At 36.7% G+C, this 19,056-nt stretch overlaps 1 protein-coding gene across 2 annotated transcripts in view; it reads left to right on the top strand.

The window, feature by feature from the left end:
- DMC1 (DNA meiotic recombinase 1) overlaps positions 1-19,056 on the top strand; it is a 32,613-nt gene that overhangs the window by 2,044 nt on the left and 11,513 nt on the right. The window contains exons 4-11 of one of the 2 annotated variants that reach the window (XM_068971071.1): positions 1,625-1,707; positions 7,643-7,695; positions 9,217-9,258; positions 10,445-10,517; positions 14,865-14,956; positions 15,343-15,416; positions 15,542-15,656; positions 16,008-16,068. In XM_068971071.1, the coding sequence (XP_068827172.1) occupies positions 1,625-1,707; positions 7,643-7,695; positions 9,217-9,258; positions 10,445-10,517; positions 14,865-14,956; positions 15,343-15,416; positions 15,542-15,656; positions 16,008-16,068 (593 nt within the window). The remainder of the gene's footprint in view (positions 1-1,624; positions 1,708-7,642; positions 7,696-9,216; positions 9,259-10,444; positions 10,518-14,864; positions 14,957-15,342; positions 15,417-15,541; positions 15,657-16,007; positions 16,069-19,056) is intronic. The other variant, XM_068971072.1, reaches the window with a different exon arrangement.

The following is a 19,056-nucleotide window of genomic DNA, read 5'->3' as shown; positions in this document are numbered from 1 at the left end:
TTATATACCCCATGTTAACTTTTCATCATGTAAGTTTCAAAGCAATAATTTCTGAAAAAAATGAGACAGAGGTTAAGAGACCAAGAAAACCATGAAGGTAATCATTTTTTACAAAACCTTTTATTATTGTCTCCTTTTATATCACTTTTTCCTTTTCTGTGCCTCTGCCTTTCCTTCTTTTCTTTTTCTGTCTAGGATGTGCTGCTTGCAAGATCTTAGTTCCATGACCTGGGATCAAACCCAGGCTGCCAGCAGCGAGAGTACCACATCCCAACCACTGGAATACCAGGAATTCCCTCCTTTTCATATTTTTTTACCTTCCTACTCCTTATTTTTCTGTATTATCTCCTCAAACATTGTATATATGGCTGTTGTGAAGCACTCAGCACCAAAGAAATTGCTCTCTCCTGTTATAGGCATTTGATAAGAGAACATTGTATTTGAAAAAGACCAACAGTAGCTGGGTCTACATTTGTGCAGTTAAGATAGATAGGATCAAGAATGTGCTCATTGAGGCACCTGAGCATAAAGCTAAGTGAAACCTGTACTTTGTACCTGGGTCCATAGACCATAAGAGACCTATGCCGCTGGTAGGCTCCAAGCAAAAGCACATGCCTTTGACCCAGGTTTTTGTGTAGCTCTTTTGGGGGCCACTGGAGGCAGCACCTCTGGGAATAAGAATGTGCAGAAAGGCCAAAGCCTCTCTTTGCAGAAGAGCAGGCTTCTCCTTTTCTACTTGTGTATAAGAGAGTCTCATTCTTACCAAGTCCTGGAAACTCTCTTCACCAACAGTCAACTGTTTCCTTCCAGATGCAAGTGTCAGTGTGGCACTGAACCTGGAGAGGATACAACTGAACTGGTCTGAACACAACTCAGTTGCTCTGTTCTGAGTACTCTTGGGCTGTATACCCACAGGGCAGTTCCATAACTGCCAGGGTGTCTAATGAAGCCCTAGTGCAGTACCCAGGGTTTGGGATTTAAACTGCACCTTTATAGCTCAAGGCATTAGTCTTCTTTCCTTTGGAAAGTAATTCTATTACCAAAGAGAAGAATCTTTCTCCTTCTCGTGTACCCACTAATGCACCAACAGTCTAATCCTCTCTTAACTGAAACTGTTTTTTCTTAGAGAAAGAGATTGAGATACAGAGGGAGAGACAGAGACAAAGTTAATTTCATAGTACAGTGGTGTGTATCAGAATGATCTGGAGTGGCTAATAAAGAGCACAGAGGGCCAGCCTCATTGAATGAAATCAACTGAATCACTTAGTAAAGTACGAGTCTGCTTTATGCCATAAACGTATCTCATTTAACCTTTACAGCTTCCCTATGAGAGAGACACTGTTATTATCCCATTTGACCCAAAAGAGGAAGCCAAAGTACAGCATGATTAAGTAGTTTACCACACATTACACAACTAATAAGTATAGAGACGTAGTTTGAACCTTGGTAAGGTGGCTCTAGAGCCTGTGTTCTTAACCATGATCTTGTGCTGCCTTCAAAGACAAATGAACTGTAGCTAATAGCAAATGATGACTGAGAATCAAGTATATAGTTTTTAGCAGCATTTGAAATTAAGATATTCATCTTATATCTTTTTTTAACCTTTCCTTTTGTCTTTCTGTAGGAACCAGGATTCTTGACTGCATTTGAGTATAGTGAGAAGAGGAAGATGGTTTTCCATATCACCACTGGGAGCCAGGAATTTGAGTATGTATTCATATTTTTTATAACCACTAAGCACAGTCTTTGGAATACTACCTTTCTTTTCTCTATCTGAGTTGTTATTTTGACTATAAATAACAATAGAAATAGCTTCTTACTTTGCAGAATTTTTTTTCCCTCAGACGGCAACTGAAGCAAAGAAATTTTAGACTGCTTGTAAATATGGGATTACCTTTCTTACAAGAAATTCAAACCCACAGTATAAGTAGTTTCTGAATCAGTCTGTATTAATCAATAAGCCATAAAGAAATCAGTTTAACTTTTCATTTCCTTTTTATTCTCGGTTGATCAAGGAAATTCCATTTCACTTTTGGTTTTCCTTAAAAATCAGTTGTTAGGGCCTCCTCTGGTGGTCCAGTGGCTAAGAGTGCGAACTCCCAATGCAGGGGAGCCAGGGGCTCAGGTTCCACCCCTCCTCAGGGAATTAGATCCCATATGCTGCAACCAATTAAAAGAACCTGCATGCTCCATTGAGGATCAAAGATCCTGCATGCTGCAATTGAGACCTGACACAACCAAAGAGATATTTTTAAAAATTCAGTTGTTAGAGTGAATATTTTAGAAGAAATAATCCAATGTTGGTTTTGCTTTTCAGCATCAGCAGTTTTAACTCCTCCCCACCTTTATTTTTTTACCATCTTATGATTCCCAAGACATAGTCCCCATCTTCCCAATGCAAGTTGACTACAGTGTGTGTGTTTTTTTTTCCCTGCCTTAGTAGGCAGAATTACTATTTCATAAGTTAGAGAAGTTTCTAAGAGCAATTTGAACAAAGCAGTATTTCCTCAAAGTATTCCTCAAATACTCAATACTTCCTCAAAACCTTGACCTCACAAAAACTCCAAGAAAAAAAAGAGCTTCATAGTCAAATATGCCTCCCCATTTGAATGTTTGGTAGGCAACTCAGATGTCACAGGTCCAAAACCAAATTTCTATAATTTGCCCCAGATTTGCTCCTCCTAAAATCTCCCTCAGCTCAGATCTCTTTCCTAATCCTCAGATCTGTAACCTTAGTGTCATCCTTGGTGCTTTTTTTACCCCTCACACGCTAATTAATCTATTAACAAATCCTGTCTGCTCTGTCTTCAAATGTATTTAGAATAAACCAACCGGTTTCTTCAACAAATAAATTATAAAGAATAGAAAAGAGGTGGAGTCAGGGAGAAGACCTAGAGATTAAAAGGCATTTAAAAGACATGTCACTTAATCTCAATATGTAGATATTATTTTGGATCCTAATTCAAACACACTACAGGAAGACATATGAGACTGAAAACTGAACACTTACTAGATAGTTGATATTAAGGAATTACTAATTTTTTAGATGTGATATGGTAATGCAGTTATATTAAAAAAATAAGAGTCTTCATCTTGTAGAGATACCTACTGAAATATTTAGGATGAATTGATGTTGCCTAATATCTGCTTAAAGTAATATGAAAAGGGAGGGAAGTGGTTGGCAGTTTTTATGGAAAAAATTTTGGCCATGAGTTCATGGTTGATAACTGTTGAAGCTGAGGGATAAGGTACATGATGGTTCATTGTTATAATGTTTTTGTCTACTTTTGTTTGTGTTTGAAATTTTTCATAATACAAAGTATATATGTATATTTTTCCTACTTGTATCTATGTGTGTACAGAGAGGGAGAAAAAAATGTGAATTTAATTACTTCTCACAACCTTCTCCTTTGTTACCTCACTGGTCTAAACCACCTATTAATATCTCTTCTGGATTATTGATAATAACTTCTAACTAGCTTCCTTCCTTTAGACCTTGCCCCTACCATTTATTCTTCACATAGATGGCAGGATAAACTTTTTATAATTTTATTTATTTATTTTTGGCTGTGCTGGGTCTTCGTTGCTCGGCGAGCTTTTCTCTAGTTGCTGGGAGCAGGGGCTACTCTTCATTGCAGTGCACAGGCTTCTCATTACGGTGGTCTTTCTTGCTGCAGAGCCCAGGCTCTAGAGCTCATGGGCTTCAGTAGTGGTGGCACTGGGCTCAGTAGTTGCGCTTCCAGGGATCTAGAGCGTAGGCTCGACAGTTGTGGCACCAGGGCTTAGTTGCTCCGCGGCATGTGGGATCTTCCTGGACCACGGATTGAACCCGTCCATGTCTCCTGCATTGGCAGGAGGATTCTTCACCACTGAACCATCAAGGAAGCACCTGAATAATGTTTTTAAAACATAGATCAGATCATAATACTCTTCTGTCCAAAACACCCTAATGACTCCCCAGGCTCACTCAGCAGAAGCCAAAAATCCTCTCTAATCTCAAATCTAACCTTTTATTTGTCTTCTGGTTTACTGTGTACCAACAGTGCTATTTTTTTTGCTATTCCTAGAAAATGGCAGACACACTCCCACCTCAGGGCGTTTGCACTTAGCATTCCCTCTGCCTGTAACACTCTTTTCTCATTATGTACATGGCTTGCTGTCAGATTTTTCAGGTCTTTGCTAAAATGTCCATGTCTCACTAGGGTCTTCTGTGATCATTTTCTTTTAAAATTTATTTGAAAACTTCCTGCCTTCATCCTCTGCACCTTTTATCCCCTTTCCAGATCTAATTTTTATTCATACCATCTAATAACATCTGACATACCACATATTTTGCTTACTTTTGTTATCGTCTGTTTTCTCATTAGAATGTAAGCTCCACAAAGTGATGGCTCTGTCTCTTTTGTTCACTGCTTTACTCCAGTTAGACACAGCTGAGCACTGAGCACATACACACGTTACTCCAAGTGCACAAAGCAATCTCTGGCACAAACTAGATGTTCAGTAAATATTTGTGGAATAACTAATTGACTGAATAAGCAAATAGTAAAATATGTTGGGGAAGTGCAATAAACTGTATTTCTCAGAGATTTATACATTTTATTAAAGGGTCTGAATTCCTACAGTGAAGTAAAACACCTGTTTAACCTAGCATTGCCTCAAATTTTTAAAATCACAGAACCTTTTGTTCAAATAACAGCTAAAGAAGAGTCTTTGGGAAATCTTGCTCCAAGACTAATTGGTCAGGTACTTTCCTGGTGGTCCAGGGTTAAGAATACAACTTCCAAAGCAGGGGACATGGGTTTGATCCCTGGTTGGAGAACCAAGATCCCACATGATGCCTGCATACTGCGAGAAGAACCCACGTGGCACAGCTAAGACCCAACACAACCAAAATAAATAAATATTTTTTTAAAAAGACAAATTGGTCAAAATCAGGTTGATCAAAATAATTTGATTCAAATGATGACTTGATATTCTCCAGTTGTTCTACCACATCATAGTTTAAGAATCATCTGGCTGGACTTCCTTGGTGGCCCAGTGGTTAAGAAACCTGCCTACCAGTGCAGCGGACACAGGTTTGATCCCTGGACCAGGAAGATCCTGTATGACACGGGTCCATGCGCCACAACTGCTCAGTCTGCATGCTCTAGAGGCAAAGCTTTGCAACAAGAAAGCCACTGCAATGAGAAGCCAGAGCTCCAAAAATACTAGAGTAGTCCCACTCACTGCAACTAGAGAAAGCCCACATGCAGCGACAAAGACCCAGCACAGCCAGAACAAACAAACAAATAAATAAAAAATTTAAAATTTGGCTTAGAGAAATTATTACTGTTTATATTACTTATATATTATTAAGTAATATACGTTATTATTTATATATTATCGGGGCTTTCTTTATGGCTCAGTGGTAATGACTCTGCCTGCTGCAATGCAGGAAACCTGGATTCGATCCCTGGGTTAGGAAGATCCCCTAGAGGAGGGCATTCTCTAGTACTCTTGCCTAGGGAATCCCATGGACAGAGGAGCCTGGCAGGCTGCAGTCCATACGGTCGCACAAAGTCGGACACAGCTAAAGCGACTAAGCAGCAGCAGAAGCAGTATATATTATTACTTAATATATTTTTTCTTAAGCTGCAGGCCCATTTATAAATTTGACAAATTTTAAGGAACTTTTCTAATATGGTTAACCAAATTTCCTTGACTATTTTAACCTATATTTATAAATTAATTATATTTCTCCTCAGAACTTTGCTTGTATAATTACTAAAATCTTTTCAATTACTTGAATGTCTTATAAATTTAATGCATTGCGGGTAGATTCTTTATGATCTGAGCCACCAGGGAAGCCCCTATAAATTTAATAAATTAAACTTATAAGTATAGTGAGCCTTAGACACTCTGAAACGTTCAAATACTGTGTATAAAGTTAGCTACCAACTTAAAAACTGCAGTTTTATATCATTTAATCAATTACAGGCTAATATGTTATGTTATAAAAATGTCAAATTCTCAAACTATGAGAGCTTTCAAGTACCAAATATGCACAGTTTATTCCCAAAATTAATATGAAAATAGTAATTTATGAGTTTGATTTTTGTCTCTATTTTAAAATCTTTCAAGATTTGAAGGCACTATTTCTATTCCTAATACTAAATTTTCTTCAGTTTCCCAAGGGAACAGTTATGCTATCCCAAGCACTTTGGGGTACAGTTTCAGTTGAATTGGGGATTCATTTTTTCAGAATATCCACCAGAAATTTTGTCTTAGATTTTCCAGGGCTATAGCCATTTCTTTAAAATTTCTCTAAGCCAAAGTTTTAGGTGGTTTTTCTGAAGATGAAAAATCAGGACAAGTAAAACTTCCTTTAATAATTGGTAGACTTATAGAATCTCTAAATAAAAATCTAAATAAATTCTAAATATAGAATCTCTAAATATGCCTTTCAAATGGAGTGGTCTCTCCAGCATGTCCTTTAGATTCAGTTTATGCGGGTCAGTATCTAGATTTTTTTCTTTTTCTCATTGAAGTCCACAGCTCTCACTAAATTTGTGGCCAACTTCCAACATTGCTTCAATTTACATGTAAGTTACTCTCAAACTATGTTAAATGTACATCTGTTAAATTATCCGCATCTCTTAGAGCTCTGTCTGATCTGTGACCATGTCCAAAAAGTCATGCTAATACAAACTACAAAGATTTTTAAAGTGCTCCTACCAGATCTTAGGGCAATTACTATAGTTAATATTGTTGTATTAAATGAATGAATGAGATTGTTTAACTTTAGGCCTTTTCATATCAAGAATATATATCAAATGCACTAAATCACTGAGTTACCAATTAAGTACATGCTGTCAAAACCTGACAGTTCTTTTTCTAACTGCTAGCAGTACCTATCACATCTTTGAATATTTTCTATTCTGACATGTTCTTCATAGAATTCGGCTTGTGTGAGATATGTCAATCATGGTGACAATCACTGGATTCTCCTAATATCTATTTTTCATGTTTCTCAGTACTTTAAAAAATTTGGATATTTGGTTGATTTTTAGAAACATAGTCCCAGCACAGTATGAAAAACCCAATTAATAACTAAAACCATTTATTCAAACCTCAGTTCAATTCTAAAGAAGAATGAAATATAAGGCCTGCATAGCTCATTTCCTATTGGTAGACAGGAGTGGGAACAGCAGGACTTATAGATTGTTTTGTTGATCCCCCTACCCATGCACAGTATAACCTGTGATCTAAGCAGGTGGGAAGCCATTTGTTCAGCCAAGAATGTGTGTTTATCTTGGATAGATAGAAAGATACATAGATCAGTTCAGTTCAGTCTCTCAGTCATGTCCGACTCTTTGGAACCCCATGGACTGCAGCACGCCAGGCTTCCCTGTCCATCACCAACTCCCAGAGCCTACTCAAACTCATGTCCATCACGTCAGTGATGCCATCCAACCATCTCATCCTCTGTTATCCCCTTCTCCTCCCACCTTTAATCTTTCCCAGCATCAGGGTCTTTTCCAATGAGTTGGTTCTTCGCATCAGTACATAGATAGAAATAATACCAATGATATTAGCCCTTTCTCCTTTCTTGATATTTCTATTTCTGTTCCTGTTACTGAAGCTTACTTTCTATTTCTAGTAAGTTGCTAGGAGGTGGAATTGAAAGCATGGCAATCACAGAAGCTTTTGGAGGTAGGTAAAAGCTTAATATTTTGTTATATGAAAAATATATGTATGTATACACAGCCATATCAATGATAAATTATATCTATTTTGGAACTTATGATGAAATATCAGTTATCATAATGCAAGATCTTTCTGGGCTACAATTAAAATATTTTCCAACATCAACGGATGAGTTTTATTGACATTTTTCATCTTTTTATCTCTGATTCCTATAGAAGAAAATTTTTTCCTTTCATACCTTCAGAAAGTAGTTGTATAATGAGACTGATCTTATTAATATTTTTAAGAAATGCATATTTCAGGAGCACAGAGAATAGATTTTTCTCTTTGTTGTATCCTCTATTTAAAAAAAAGTTGGAAATTCCCTGGCAGTCCAGAGATCAGGACTGCATTCTCACTGCTAGGGGCTGAGTTTGATCCCTGCTTGGGGAACTATAATCCCACAAGCCTCGTGGTGCAGCCAAAAAGAAAAAAGAAATCCATGCATAGCTATTTTATGTACTGCTCCTGACAGTTCCATTATTTTCAGTCCTGAGAGAACCAAATCTGTTTTTTTGTTTGTTTGTTCAGTGTTGATGTTTCTGCTGACTTGGAGAAATAAATCTTTGTTTATTTCTGTTGACTTCCAGTCTTAGTGGCTTGTTGTTTGGTCACTAAATCATGTCCAACTCTTTGCAACCCCAAGGACTGTATAACTCTCCAGGCTCCTCTGTCCTTGGACGTTTGCAGGCAAGAATACTGGAATGATTACCATTTCCTTCCCCGAGGGATCTTCCCCAGCCAGGGATTGAACTGCATTTCCTGCATTGCAGGCAGATTCTTTAGCACTGAGCCACCTGGGAAACCCATTTGAATGACTTACCTTCTTGTGTGTTTATTGATATTTGTGAACATATTTCTTGATTTTAATCTGTTGAAGTTCAATAGGCCTAAATTGGTATAGTGGGGATGTTTTTCTCTAGAGAGTATTTGCTTTTGTTGGTAGCTAGGAGATACCACCAATTTGAGGTTGGAGGCAAGTCTGGCTCAGAGGTTAAAGCTTCTGCCTGCAATGTGGGAGACCTGGGTTCGATCCCTGGGTTGGGCAGATCCCCTGGAGAAGGAAATGGCAACCCACTCCAATATTCTTGCCTGGAGAATCCCATGGACAGAGAAGCTTGGTGTGGGCTTCAGTCCATGGGATCACAAAGAGTCGGACACAACTGAGCGACTTCACTCACTCACTCACTCTGATCAGTGGGAAAACTCCAGGTCTCTTTCCTGTGGTGGAGCCTTACACTTTCATTTATATGATTATTCCTAAGAAAAATTTGGGTTTTACTATCATCTAAAGGACAGTTCTGAAAAAGAAAACCTTTAAAAAGTTCTTTTTATTACTGGTATTCATATATGCAGAATCCATTCATGACATAGAGGCACTTCGTGTGTGAGATTGACAGTTGGAAAAGGAAACCATACTCTGAGACCATATCTAGTCTTTATGAAAATAATCTAACTATTAACTATTTTTTTCCCTATGTTTCACAGAATTTCGAACTGGAAAAACCCAACTCTCTCATACCCTCTGTGGTAAGGATATATAATCGCATGTAATCTGAACAAACTTGCAAGGAAACTAAAACTCAGAGATTACTTAACTCCCCACGGTTATACAGATACCAGAGCTGGTCTGTAAATGTGTGATACATGAGGTCATGTTGCATGTACCGCACTCTGAACGACTGAATGGAAATAGGGAGGAGGTAAATGGATATATGAATGTATTGGTGGAGAGAGGTATTTGTTCATGGCCTTGATATTTCTTATTCTGTCTTTTGTATATCATGTTTATAAGAATATCACAGAATCTATTGAGGCTTTAGAATTCCTTACTTTCCATAGAGTAAGGGTGGAACTAAAAAAGACTTAAAATAAGCAAAAATATCTCCTTTTACATAAAGTCATTGTATTGCATTTCTTAGACCTAAGTAGAAGGAACATGGGTAAGTGTTTAGTAAGGGGATTCTGGAATACAAATAGGTCTACCCTTAATAGCTGCATGACCTTGGTTAAGTTGCTTCACCTTTCAGATTTTTCCCATCAGTAAAATAGGAATAATGATAGGGCCATTTTAGGATTGTTTTGAAAAATAAATGAAATAATGTGTGTGCTTAATGTAAAATAATTCCTTAGTGTTAATGCTACATATAAAGAAAATACATTTAAAATTAATGCATACATTAATTGAAAAGTTACTTAAATGAGTTGCATAGCATAAATTATATTTGTGATTATTTCTTATAGGAGGAAAGTAATATTTAAATTCTCCCTCTGTTCTTTTTAAAAAAAATTTTATCAAAATATGGTTGATTTACTATGTTGTGCCAGTCTCTGCTGTACAGCAAAGTGACTCATTTATGCACATATATATCTTCTTTTCTGTTATGGTTTATTGCAGGATGTTAAATATAGTTTCCTGTGCTATACATTAGGACCTTGTTATTCTACTTCTGTTCTTTAGGAGAACTAAATTTCATGAATATCTCCCATTGTGAAAGATACTAACATTCTTTGCTGAATTACTGTTATGTTGGAAGAATACTTATAATTTTGCCACTGGTTAGTAATATAAAAATATAACATGCTGTTTAGAACTATTATTTGCTAGATGGCTAGAGAGTTGCAACCAGAATAAATCCCATGTTAATTTGTATATCCTTTTGTACAGAGTTTATTCACTCTTGTTAATATTAATTAATTTTTAATTGCTTCCTAGTGACAGCTCAACTTCCAGGAGCAGGTGGCTACTCAGGAGGAAAGATTATTTTCATCGATACAGAAAATACTTTGTAACCCTTTTATTTATGCAAATTGCAAACATAATAGTGTGATATAGTACTATTACTATAAAAGAGAATTTGTTTGAAATGTGTCATTTTTATAACTATCCTGTAAACCAATAATAATGAAAAAAAAAACAAGGGGAAACAGTTGCTAGTTGAGTTCTCAAATCACTTTTTCCCTCTTAAATCGTTTTAAGAATTGTGTATTTATTTTTATTGACATAGAGTTGATTTACAATGTCATGTTAGTTTCAGGTATACAGGAAAGTGACCCAGTTATATATATATAGGTATACACACACACACACACACACACACACACACATGTATATATACACACATGTATATTGTTGTGATTGTTTAGTCACTAAGTTGTGTCCAACTCTTGTGACCCCATGGTTTATAGCCCACCAGGCTCCTATGCCCATGGGCTTTCCCAGGTAAGAATCCTGGAGTGGCTTGCCATTTCCTTTACCAGGGGATCTTTCCAGCCCAGGGATTGAACTTGCATCTCCCACATTAGCAAGTGGATTCTTTACCTCTGAGCCACCAGGGAAGCCCATATACATACATATGTATACATGTGTGTGTGTTAATCACTTAGTTGTGTCCGATTCTTTGTGATTCCATGCCAGGCTCCTCTGTCCATGGAGTTTTCCAGGCAAGAATACTGGAGTGGGTAGCCATTCCCTTCTTCAGGGGTTTTCCCAACCCAGGGATCAAACCTAGGCAGATTCTTTACTGTCTGAGCCACCAGGGAAGCCCGTGTGTGTGTGTGTGTATATATATATGTTCTTTTTCAGATTCTTTTCCCTTATAGGTTATTATAAAATACTGAATATAGTTCCCTGTGCTATACAGTAGGCAGTAGGTCCTTGTTGTTTTATATAGCATATATATGTTAATTCCAAACTCTTAATTTATCACTCTCCACTGCTTTTTCCTTTTTGGTAACCATGCTTTTTTTTCTATGATCAAATCATGTTTTATTTAAAAAGGTTTCACTTCTCCAAATGGGTTTGATATAAAATTAACAAAACAAATTCATGAGAGGAAATTATATCTTATTTGTTTTTTAATCCTCCTACTTCTCCAAAGATTTAGATTAATAATTAGAAGATTGTTGACTCATTTAAAGTCATGGTCTCAAATAAAGGAAAGGTCTGAACTGAAAAAAAATACGAAAGGAAAAAGAAAAGAGCCTATTTGGGTAACAAAAAGAATTGCAGTTTTGTTGAAGTATCAAGTTATTTCAGAATGCAAGGCTGGAAATGTGGCTCTTAGACATGAAGGGCCTTAAAGCTGGTTTGTAAATTGGATACTTTTGAGTATTCTAGGCAAATAATGAGATTTGATGACTGTACTTGATCGACAAAGGGAAGAGAGGTTTGGGAAACCATTCATAGGTTTGTCTACACACTCAGAGTAATGATGACAGAATTCAGAAGCTCATGTTTCAAAGGAAAAAATGATGTTTCATTTTAATATGTTGAATATGAGGTACAGAAAGACATTCATATGGCAGTTGAAAATGTTGGACTCAGCTTGATATGGATGGAATGGCCAGGGAAAAGCAAGAGAGTTTACAGAAAGAGAATGGAGAGCATAACTTTGGGGCATACCTATGTCTAGGAAGAGGGGATAGATGAAGTAATCTGGTGGTGGATGCCAAACATAAGGAAAGTTTCAAAAAAGGATTGGGACTTCCCCAGTGGTCCAGTGGTAAAGAATCTGCCTTTCAAGGCAGAGGATGTGGGCTCCATCCCTGGTCAGAGAACTAAGATCCCACATGTCCTGGGCAACTAAGCCCTCGCCACAACGAAAGAACCTGCCTGCCACAACTAAGACACCATGAAGCCAAAAAAATATTTTTTTTAAAGAAGAAAAGGGGTTCCATACAGAGAGAGGGTGTAAACTGAGAAAGATCACTGAGATTTGCAATTAGGAGTCCAAGAGACCATTTGCAGTAAAGAAAGATGATGGAAACTTGTTGCAGGTAAACAGTAAGGAATTGATGTAGTGTGTAATTAACCAATAAATAGAAGAAGAAATAACGATAGTTTGAGGAGCTATCAGGCTCAGAAGACATTGCTTTTAACAATAGGACTGAAGCAAGAATTGCTCAGCTGGAGTTCAGCTAGTTTCAGAAATAGTTGATTAAATATGGTTCTTTGAGAGGGAGGAATTGTTCTTGAAGAATATCTGCCACTATTTGGCAATTTGGATTTTATCCAGAATGGTAGAAACAGCTAAGAGCCATGTGTAAGAGGGAATGCAGAGGAACAAGGATGTGCAAGGGCCCAAGTGAAATGTTCTCATTCTTTCAGTGTCTCTTACATGTATACTGCTCTATCTTGATATTTTTCTTTTTATGTGCTTATATTTTGCCTACATAATTATATTTTACACTTACTTATGGCATAAATTATCTTATGACTCCTTAAATCCTCCATAGTGGCTTGCACTGGTAATTGGTTAATATGCTGATAATTCCATACGCTGATCTGCTAAAAAACATTTGTAAATTGGCTTGAACTTCCTTTTAGTGTAAGCCCAACTTTACATTCCTGATTATATAGTCACCTGGTTTTATAAAAACTGACATAGTGAAAAAAAAATTTTTTATCTCTTTCAATTCCTTGTCTTCTTTGACTTGTCTGCCAGTAACATCTGAGTATACTCAGCAGCAGTAGAAGATTTTAGTGGCTGTCACTGTAGCTCTGAAGAAAACATATATAGTGCTGTAGGATGACTGGGATGGAGAAGGCAATGGCACCCCACTCCAGTACTCTTGTCTGGAAAATCCCATGGATGGAGGAGCCTGGAAGACTACAGTCCATGGGGTCACTGAGGGTCGGACACAACTGAGCGACTTCACTTTCACTTTTCACTTTCATGCATAGAAGGAAATGGCAACCCACTCCAGTGTTCTTGCCTGGAGAATCCCAGGGATGGGGAGCCTGGTGGGCTGCCGTCTATGGGGTCACACAGAGTTGGACACAACTGAAGCAACTTAGCAGCAGCAGCAGCATGACTGGGAAATGCTAAAGACAGTTCAACATTTACTGGACTAGTTCCAAGTGTCAACAAATAAGGTTATAAATGGTCCCTGGTTTATACTTCCCTGGTAGCTCACCTGGTAAAGAATCTACCTACAATGCAGGAGACCACAGTTCTATCTCTGGGTAGGGAAGGTCCCCTGGAGAAGGGATAAGCTGCCCACTCCAGTATTTTTGGGCTTCCCTAGTGGCTCAGACAGTAAAGAAACTGTGTAATGCGGGAGACCTGGGTTTGATCCCTGAGTTGGGAAGATCCCCTGGAGGAGGGCATGGCAACCCACTCCAGTATTCTTGCCTGGAGAATCCCCATGAACAGAGGAGGCTGGCAGGCTGCAGTCCATGGAGTTACAAAGAGTCAGACATGACTGAGCGACTAAGTACAGCACAGCATAGTATGATCAGTATTAACACAGATACTGTAAACAAAGTGAAATGAGTCCATGGACATGCATTTTATCTTATGTCATTTTAGAAAATATTGGGATCACCAAAGACCTAAAAAGATGTTTATTAATACTCTTTATAGTCTAGATAGATATAAGTGAATATTAACATCTTCCAGAATACCTTTCCAGGTACACCGAATTTGTCCCCTCTATGAATTTACTAATTTAAGAATGCTATTACAACTCCTTTAGAAGAAAGTGGATTTTAAACCCAAAATAAATGAAAAACTATATGATAATTCCTTTCTGTATGTACCCTTAAAGTGACTTTTTTGATCCTTTGGTTCATGTAGTCAAATTTATCATTTATTGGCAACATGTGATTAGTGGTATATTAAACTGTTGCGTGTTGAACAAGTGAGGAACATGAGTGAATTAATTCACTTTGAAGTGACTTGAATTATAATTCAGTGATATTATCTTCATAGAAGAGATCTATTTTTATAGAACTGAGAACAAAAGAGGTTCACAAATCTTAATTTCTAGTTTTTCTCTTATAACTGATTTGCTGCTTACCTCTGAGTCATTTGCCTAATCTCTGTCAATGTCCTCATTTGTAAAATGTAATATAGGCCATAACAACTCACTTCCAAGGTTGTTGTTTAGATTAGATAATTTAATATTTAAATTCATTACTGTCTCATTATTTTTATCACTGTTATTACTATCTAATTAAGGCACTTAGGAAAAATAAAGTCTAATATAGATTTTAGGTGATTAGTAGCATCCTCAGAATACCTATGCAGGTAGAGCGTTTGCCTCTCATTTGCTTAGAGCATTACTGTTTGTAGTTGTTGTCTAAACTTTTTGGAATTGATTTATTGGATCCTTAATCTGGCATGCTCCAGCCGTCCAGATCGCCTTCGGGACATTGCTGATCGCTTCAATGTAGACCATAATGCAGTTCTGGACAATGTACTTTATGCACGTGCATATACTAGTAAGAACCCCATGCAATTGGATGCTTAGGCTGTTTTAAAATTGGCAGCATTGATGTATTATTTGAACGATACTTTATTTTAACATTATTCTTTTCTCTTTCTATTTTACTTTTCTCCAGATTTATTTAGTCAGCCCACAGATTTTATTATCTAAGTCCTTAGACATTGAAATGCTCTCAAATTATTTCTTATTCTTTGTCTTTGAAATGGAGAGTAACATTCTTTTGGATAAGGTATCATTTGGTATGTATGCTACCATATTTAATAAAGTAATAATTAAGAAATCCTTCAGGGGTTCTCTTTTGCTGAGTTTCAAGGACATACATGATCTTAGTCTCCGCTTCTTCTAGCTTTTATAACATTTTCCCACTGCATTTCCCATCAGGTGAACATCAGATGGAGCTACTTGATTATGTAGCAGCAAAGTTCCATGAAGAAGCTGGCATCTTTAAGCTACTGGTACAAGCTTTTAAATACTGTTCAATCTGCAGCTGTTTAGCATATTATCTTTCTTCTGTTGATTTTAGTTCAAATTAGCTTCCATTTCCAAATGCATTATTTATTTTTACATTAATTTTGCACAGATCATTGATTCAATAATGGCACTTTTCCGAGTGGATTTCAGTGGTCGTGGGGAGTTGGCTGAACGGCAGCAAAAACTGGCCCAGATGTTGTCCCGACTCCAAAAAATCTCAGAAGGTAGATGTTTAAAATAAACGGTGATACTAGAATAGCATCTGTGACTATTTGCTGAATAAGCTTTGCAGAGAAGCTCAGAATAATGTCAGGAGACAATCTGTTTTTTAAAAGATAAAATTTCCTTCATGGGGATACAACACTTTTTTAAAACCAGAAATACTGATTCTAAAACAATAAGGTACCTAAATAATATAACAATAACTTTGTGTTAACAGTGAAAAAACAGGAATGTAATCTTGTTTATCAAAGAAATTCATGGCACAGTGTTTCTAAACTCTGAAATCTAAGCAATAAACTTTTAATATTTATATTGTCATTCTCTTAGTTTCTTCATTTTATTTCTTGATGCAGAATATAATGTAGCTGTGTTTGTGACCAATCAAATGACTGCTGACCCAGGAGCAACTATGACGTAAGCCCCAATATTCTGCTTTTGTATTTCACAAAAGTTAACATCAGAAGCGTTAAAGTGGAAAAAAAAGGGTTTAGAGTGTAGAATAGGAAATAATTCCAAAATTATCAGTCTTGATATGGGCACAAATCTGTCACAAATCATGTTTTACACAGTGCATATTACTTTATAATTGCAAATATCACTTATTTGTTATCCAGATCTATTTGTCTCTAGTGCTTTGTAAAACAAAACAATATTTTAACTATTTTCAGGGATATTTGGGGTTCTTTTTTGTCTAAGATTAAAAGGATATTGGAGAACAATAAAAAAAATCTTGGAAATAAAAACTTATATACAAGATACATGAATGGTTTCTTACGGGGGGGGAGGTGACATTTATTATGTGCAGGAAGTGATGTGGAGACTTCTCTCACCAAAAATACATGAATGGTTTTTGTTGCACCAATAAGCTATTAGCCTGAAAACAGAAAAGCAGGCTCTCTACAGGATATACATGGGGTATATTTGTAAGAGGTCCTAGGAGAGAAGTCTCCTATTTGAGGAAACAGAATTTCAGTCCATGCTAGTCCATGTTAGAAATATTCATTTTTTGTTGACGTATTGTGCACATAACTTACATATTGATGCCTCTTCTTGAAAGATGGCAGTGAATAGAAAGATAAGGAGAGTGAAAGTAGTCTAGTGAAACAGAGAATTCTAAGAAAGGTTAGTTGCCACCATCAAAAATTTTGAGCAGTATGTATCTGGATAAGCAATCCAAATAACCCTGAATCTATGTATTGCTTTTTTAAAGATCTTTTCAATGGCTTTTTATTTATAATAATTTTTAGCCAGAGAAAAGTTTCAAGACTAGCACAATAAATACACAAGTAATATCATTTGCCTAGGTTCATCAGTTGTTAACATATGTGTTTGTGTGTGTGCATGTGTATGTAAAATCTCTCTATATACTGCATACGTACACAGGCTTATATATGTATGTATGTGTTCTGTGAAACCTTTGAGTTTTTTTCCCTGAATTATTGAGAATTATTTGCAGACATCATGACACCTCACTTCTTAAATTTCAGCATATCTCCTCTAAGAAGAACATTCCTGTACATAACTACAACATAATTAGCACAGTCAGGGTGCTAATTTAATACTGGTGTACTAGTTGTCTAATATACAGTTATATTCAAGTGTCTCCAGTTGTTCCAATAATAGCCTTTGTAGTTTGAAGGAACATGCATTCCATGTACTTGTCATGTCTCTTTAGTTTCCATTAATCAGAACAGCTCCTCAACCTTTGTTTTTTGTGACATTGATGTTTTTGTCGCACCATGCGGCACACAGGGTCATCAAGTCCATGCTGCCTGCATTGGGAGCATGTGACATTTTTGAAGAGCACAGGCCAATTGTTTTTCAGAATGTCTCTCAATGTGGAGTTTATTTTTTTCTCATTATTTAAAACGTTAAACACATTTGGCAGGAAAACTATATAAGTGATGTTATATATCACTTTTCCATATATCATATCAAGAGGCATCACTCTTTCAGTTTGTCCCATTATTACTGATGTTAAGTTTGATCATGTGATTAAGATGGTGTTCACCAGATTTCTCCATTGTAAAAAACCTTTTCCCCTTGGTAATTAATAAGTAATTTCTGGGGTGATACTTTGAGACTTATGTAAGTATCATGTTTTGCACCCATTGATTTTAGCATCTATTGGAGATTCTTTTGTTTTTAATTATTGATTTATTGGCTGCACTGGCTCTTAGTTGAGGCACACAGGATCTTCCATCTTCACTGGGCGTGTGAGCTCTTAGTTGCAACATATGGGATCTGGTTCCTTAATCAGAGATCAAACCCAGGCTCCCTGAGTTAAGAGCACAGAGTCCTAGCCACTGGACCACCAGAGAAGTCCCTATTGGAGACTCTGTTTAAATCAGTTATTACTGTGATGGCTGCAGTACAAAGTTCTGTTACTTTAAAACTGAGTCAGTATGTCATTTGTTAGCAGATAAATCAATCATTGATATATATAAGAAGATATTTGATATAATATTGTAAATTCTGAAAATTGTTCTGAAATGAATGTATCTCTCTTTAGGCATTTTCTGAACTCATCCTAAGATTATTGCTGCATCTTCTGCAGTTTGATATAGCTCTTACTTTTCAGTACCATTTTTATTTTCTACTTAATTACAAGAGATTCCAATGTGAAAAGTTTTAATTACATGAAAGGTTTTAAGCACATGGTTTTTTTTTTGGTTTGGTCATTCTTTTTGGCCTCACCTTGAGGCATGTGGGGTCTTTGCGCCCTAACAAGGGACTGAACCTGAGCCCCCTGCAGTGGATGTGTGGAGTCCTAACCACTGGACCGCCAGGAAAGTCCAAGCATGTTAAAATGACTGGGGAGAGAGAAATTATTTATTCATTCAATATATATTTATTGAAAATATACTATGTAACAAGATTCTGGGAATTCACTAGTGAACAAACGAGACTATCTGCCTTGCCTCCATTAGGGAAAAACAAAATACATGATGTCCATTTAATTTAAATTTTAAAGTCTTGATATGTCATGCAAAGTCTGTAGTCCTTGAATGGTTAGGGCAATCTCTATTTTATGTGGTGTCTTTCATACACAGGACATGAAGTACTTCACAAAAAGAATAATTTTAAGCTGAAGAGAAATGGAAGATTTTTAAGGCTCACTTTAAAAAGAGAAAATGACTCATTGGCTCAGAGGGAGGAAGTGGGTTGCATTCAAATAAAACAGTACAAGTTAAAGAGCAATGTTCTTTCTTCAGGTGTCGGGAGGGAACATTGAAGAGGCCAAAACTGTCGATCTAGAGTTAGAAGGCAAAAGAAGTCTGTGGAAATTAGGTCAGATAGGATTCTTTTTCTTATATTTGTAAAAAGTTTCAAAGAGAATCAAATCATTTTGAATTGACTCCAGTAAGAGAAAAATAAAGAGGTGACAGAAAGAAGATAATT

The sequence above is a fragment of the Capricornis sumatraensis genome, chromosome 4 (assembly GCF_032405125.1).
Source record: "Capricornis sumatraensis isolate serow.1 chromosome 4, serow.2, whole genome shotgun sequence".
Lineage (NCBI taxonomy): Eukaryota > Metazoa > Chordata > Mammalia > Artiodactyla > Bovidae > Capricornis > Capricornis sumatraensis.
The sequence above is the reverse complement of the archived record's forward strand: the minus strand, read 5'-3'. Positions and strand labels throughout refer to the sequence as shown.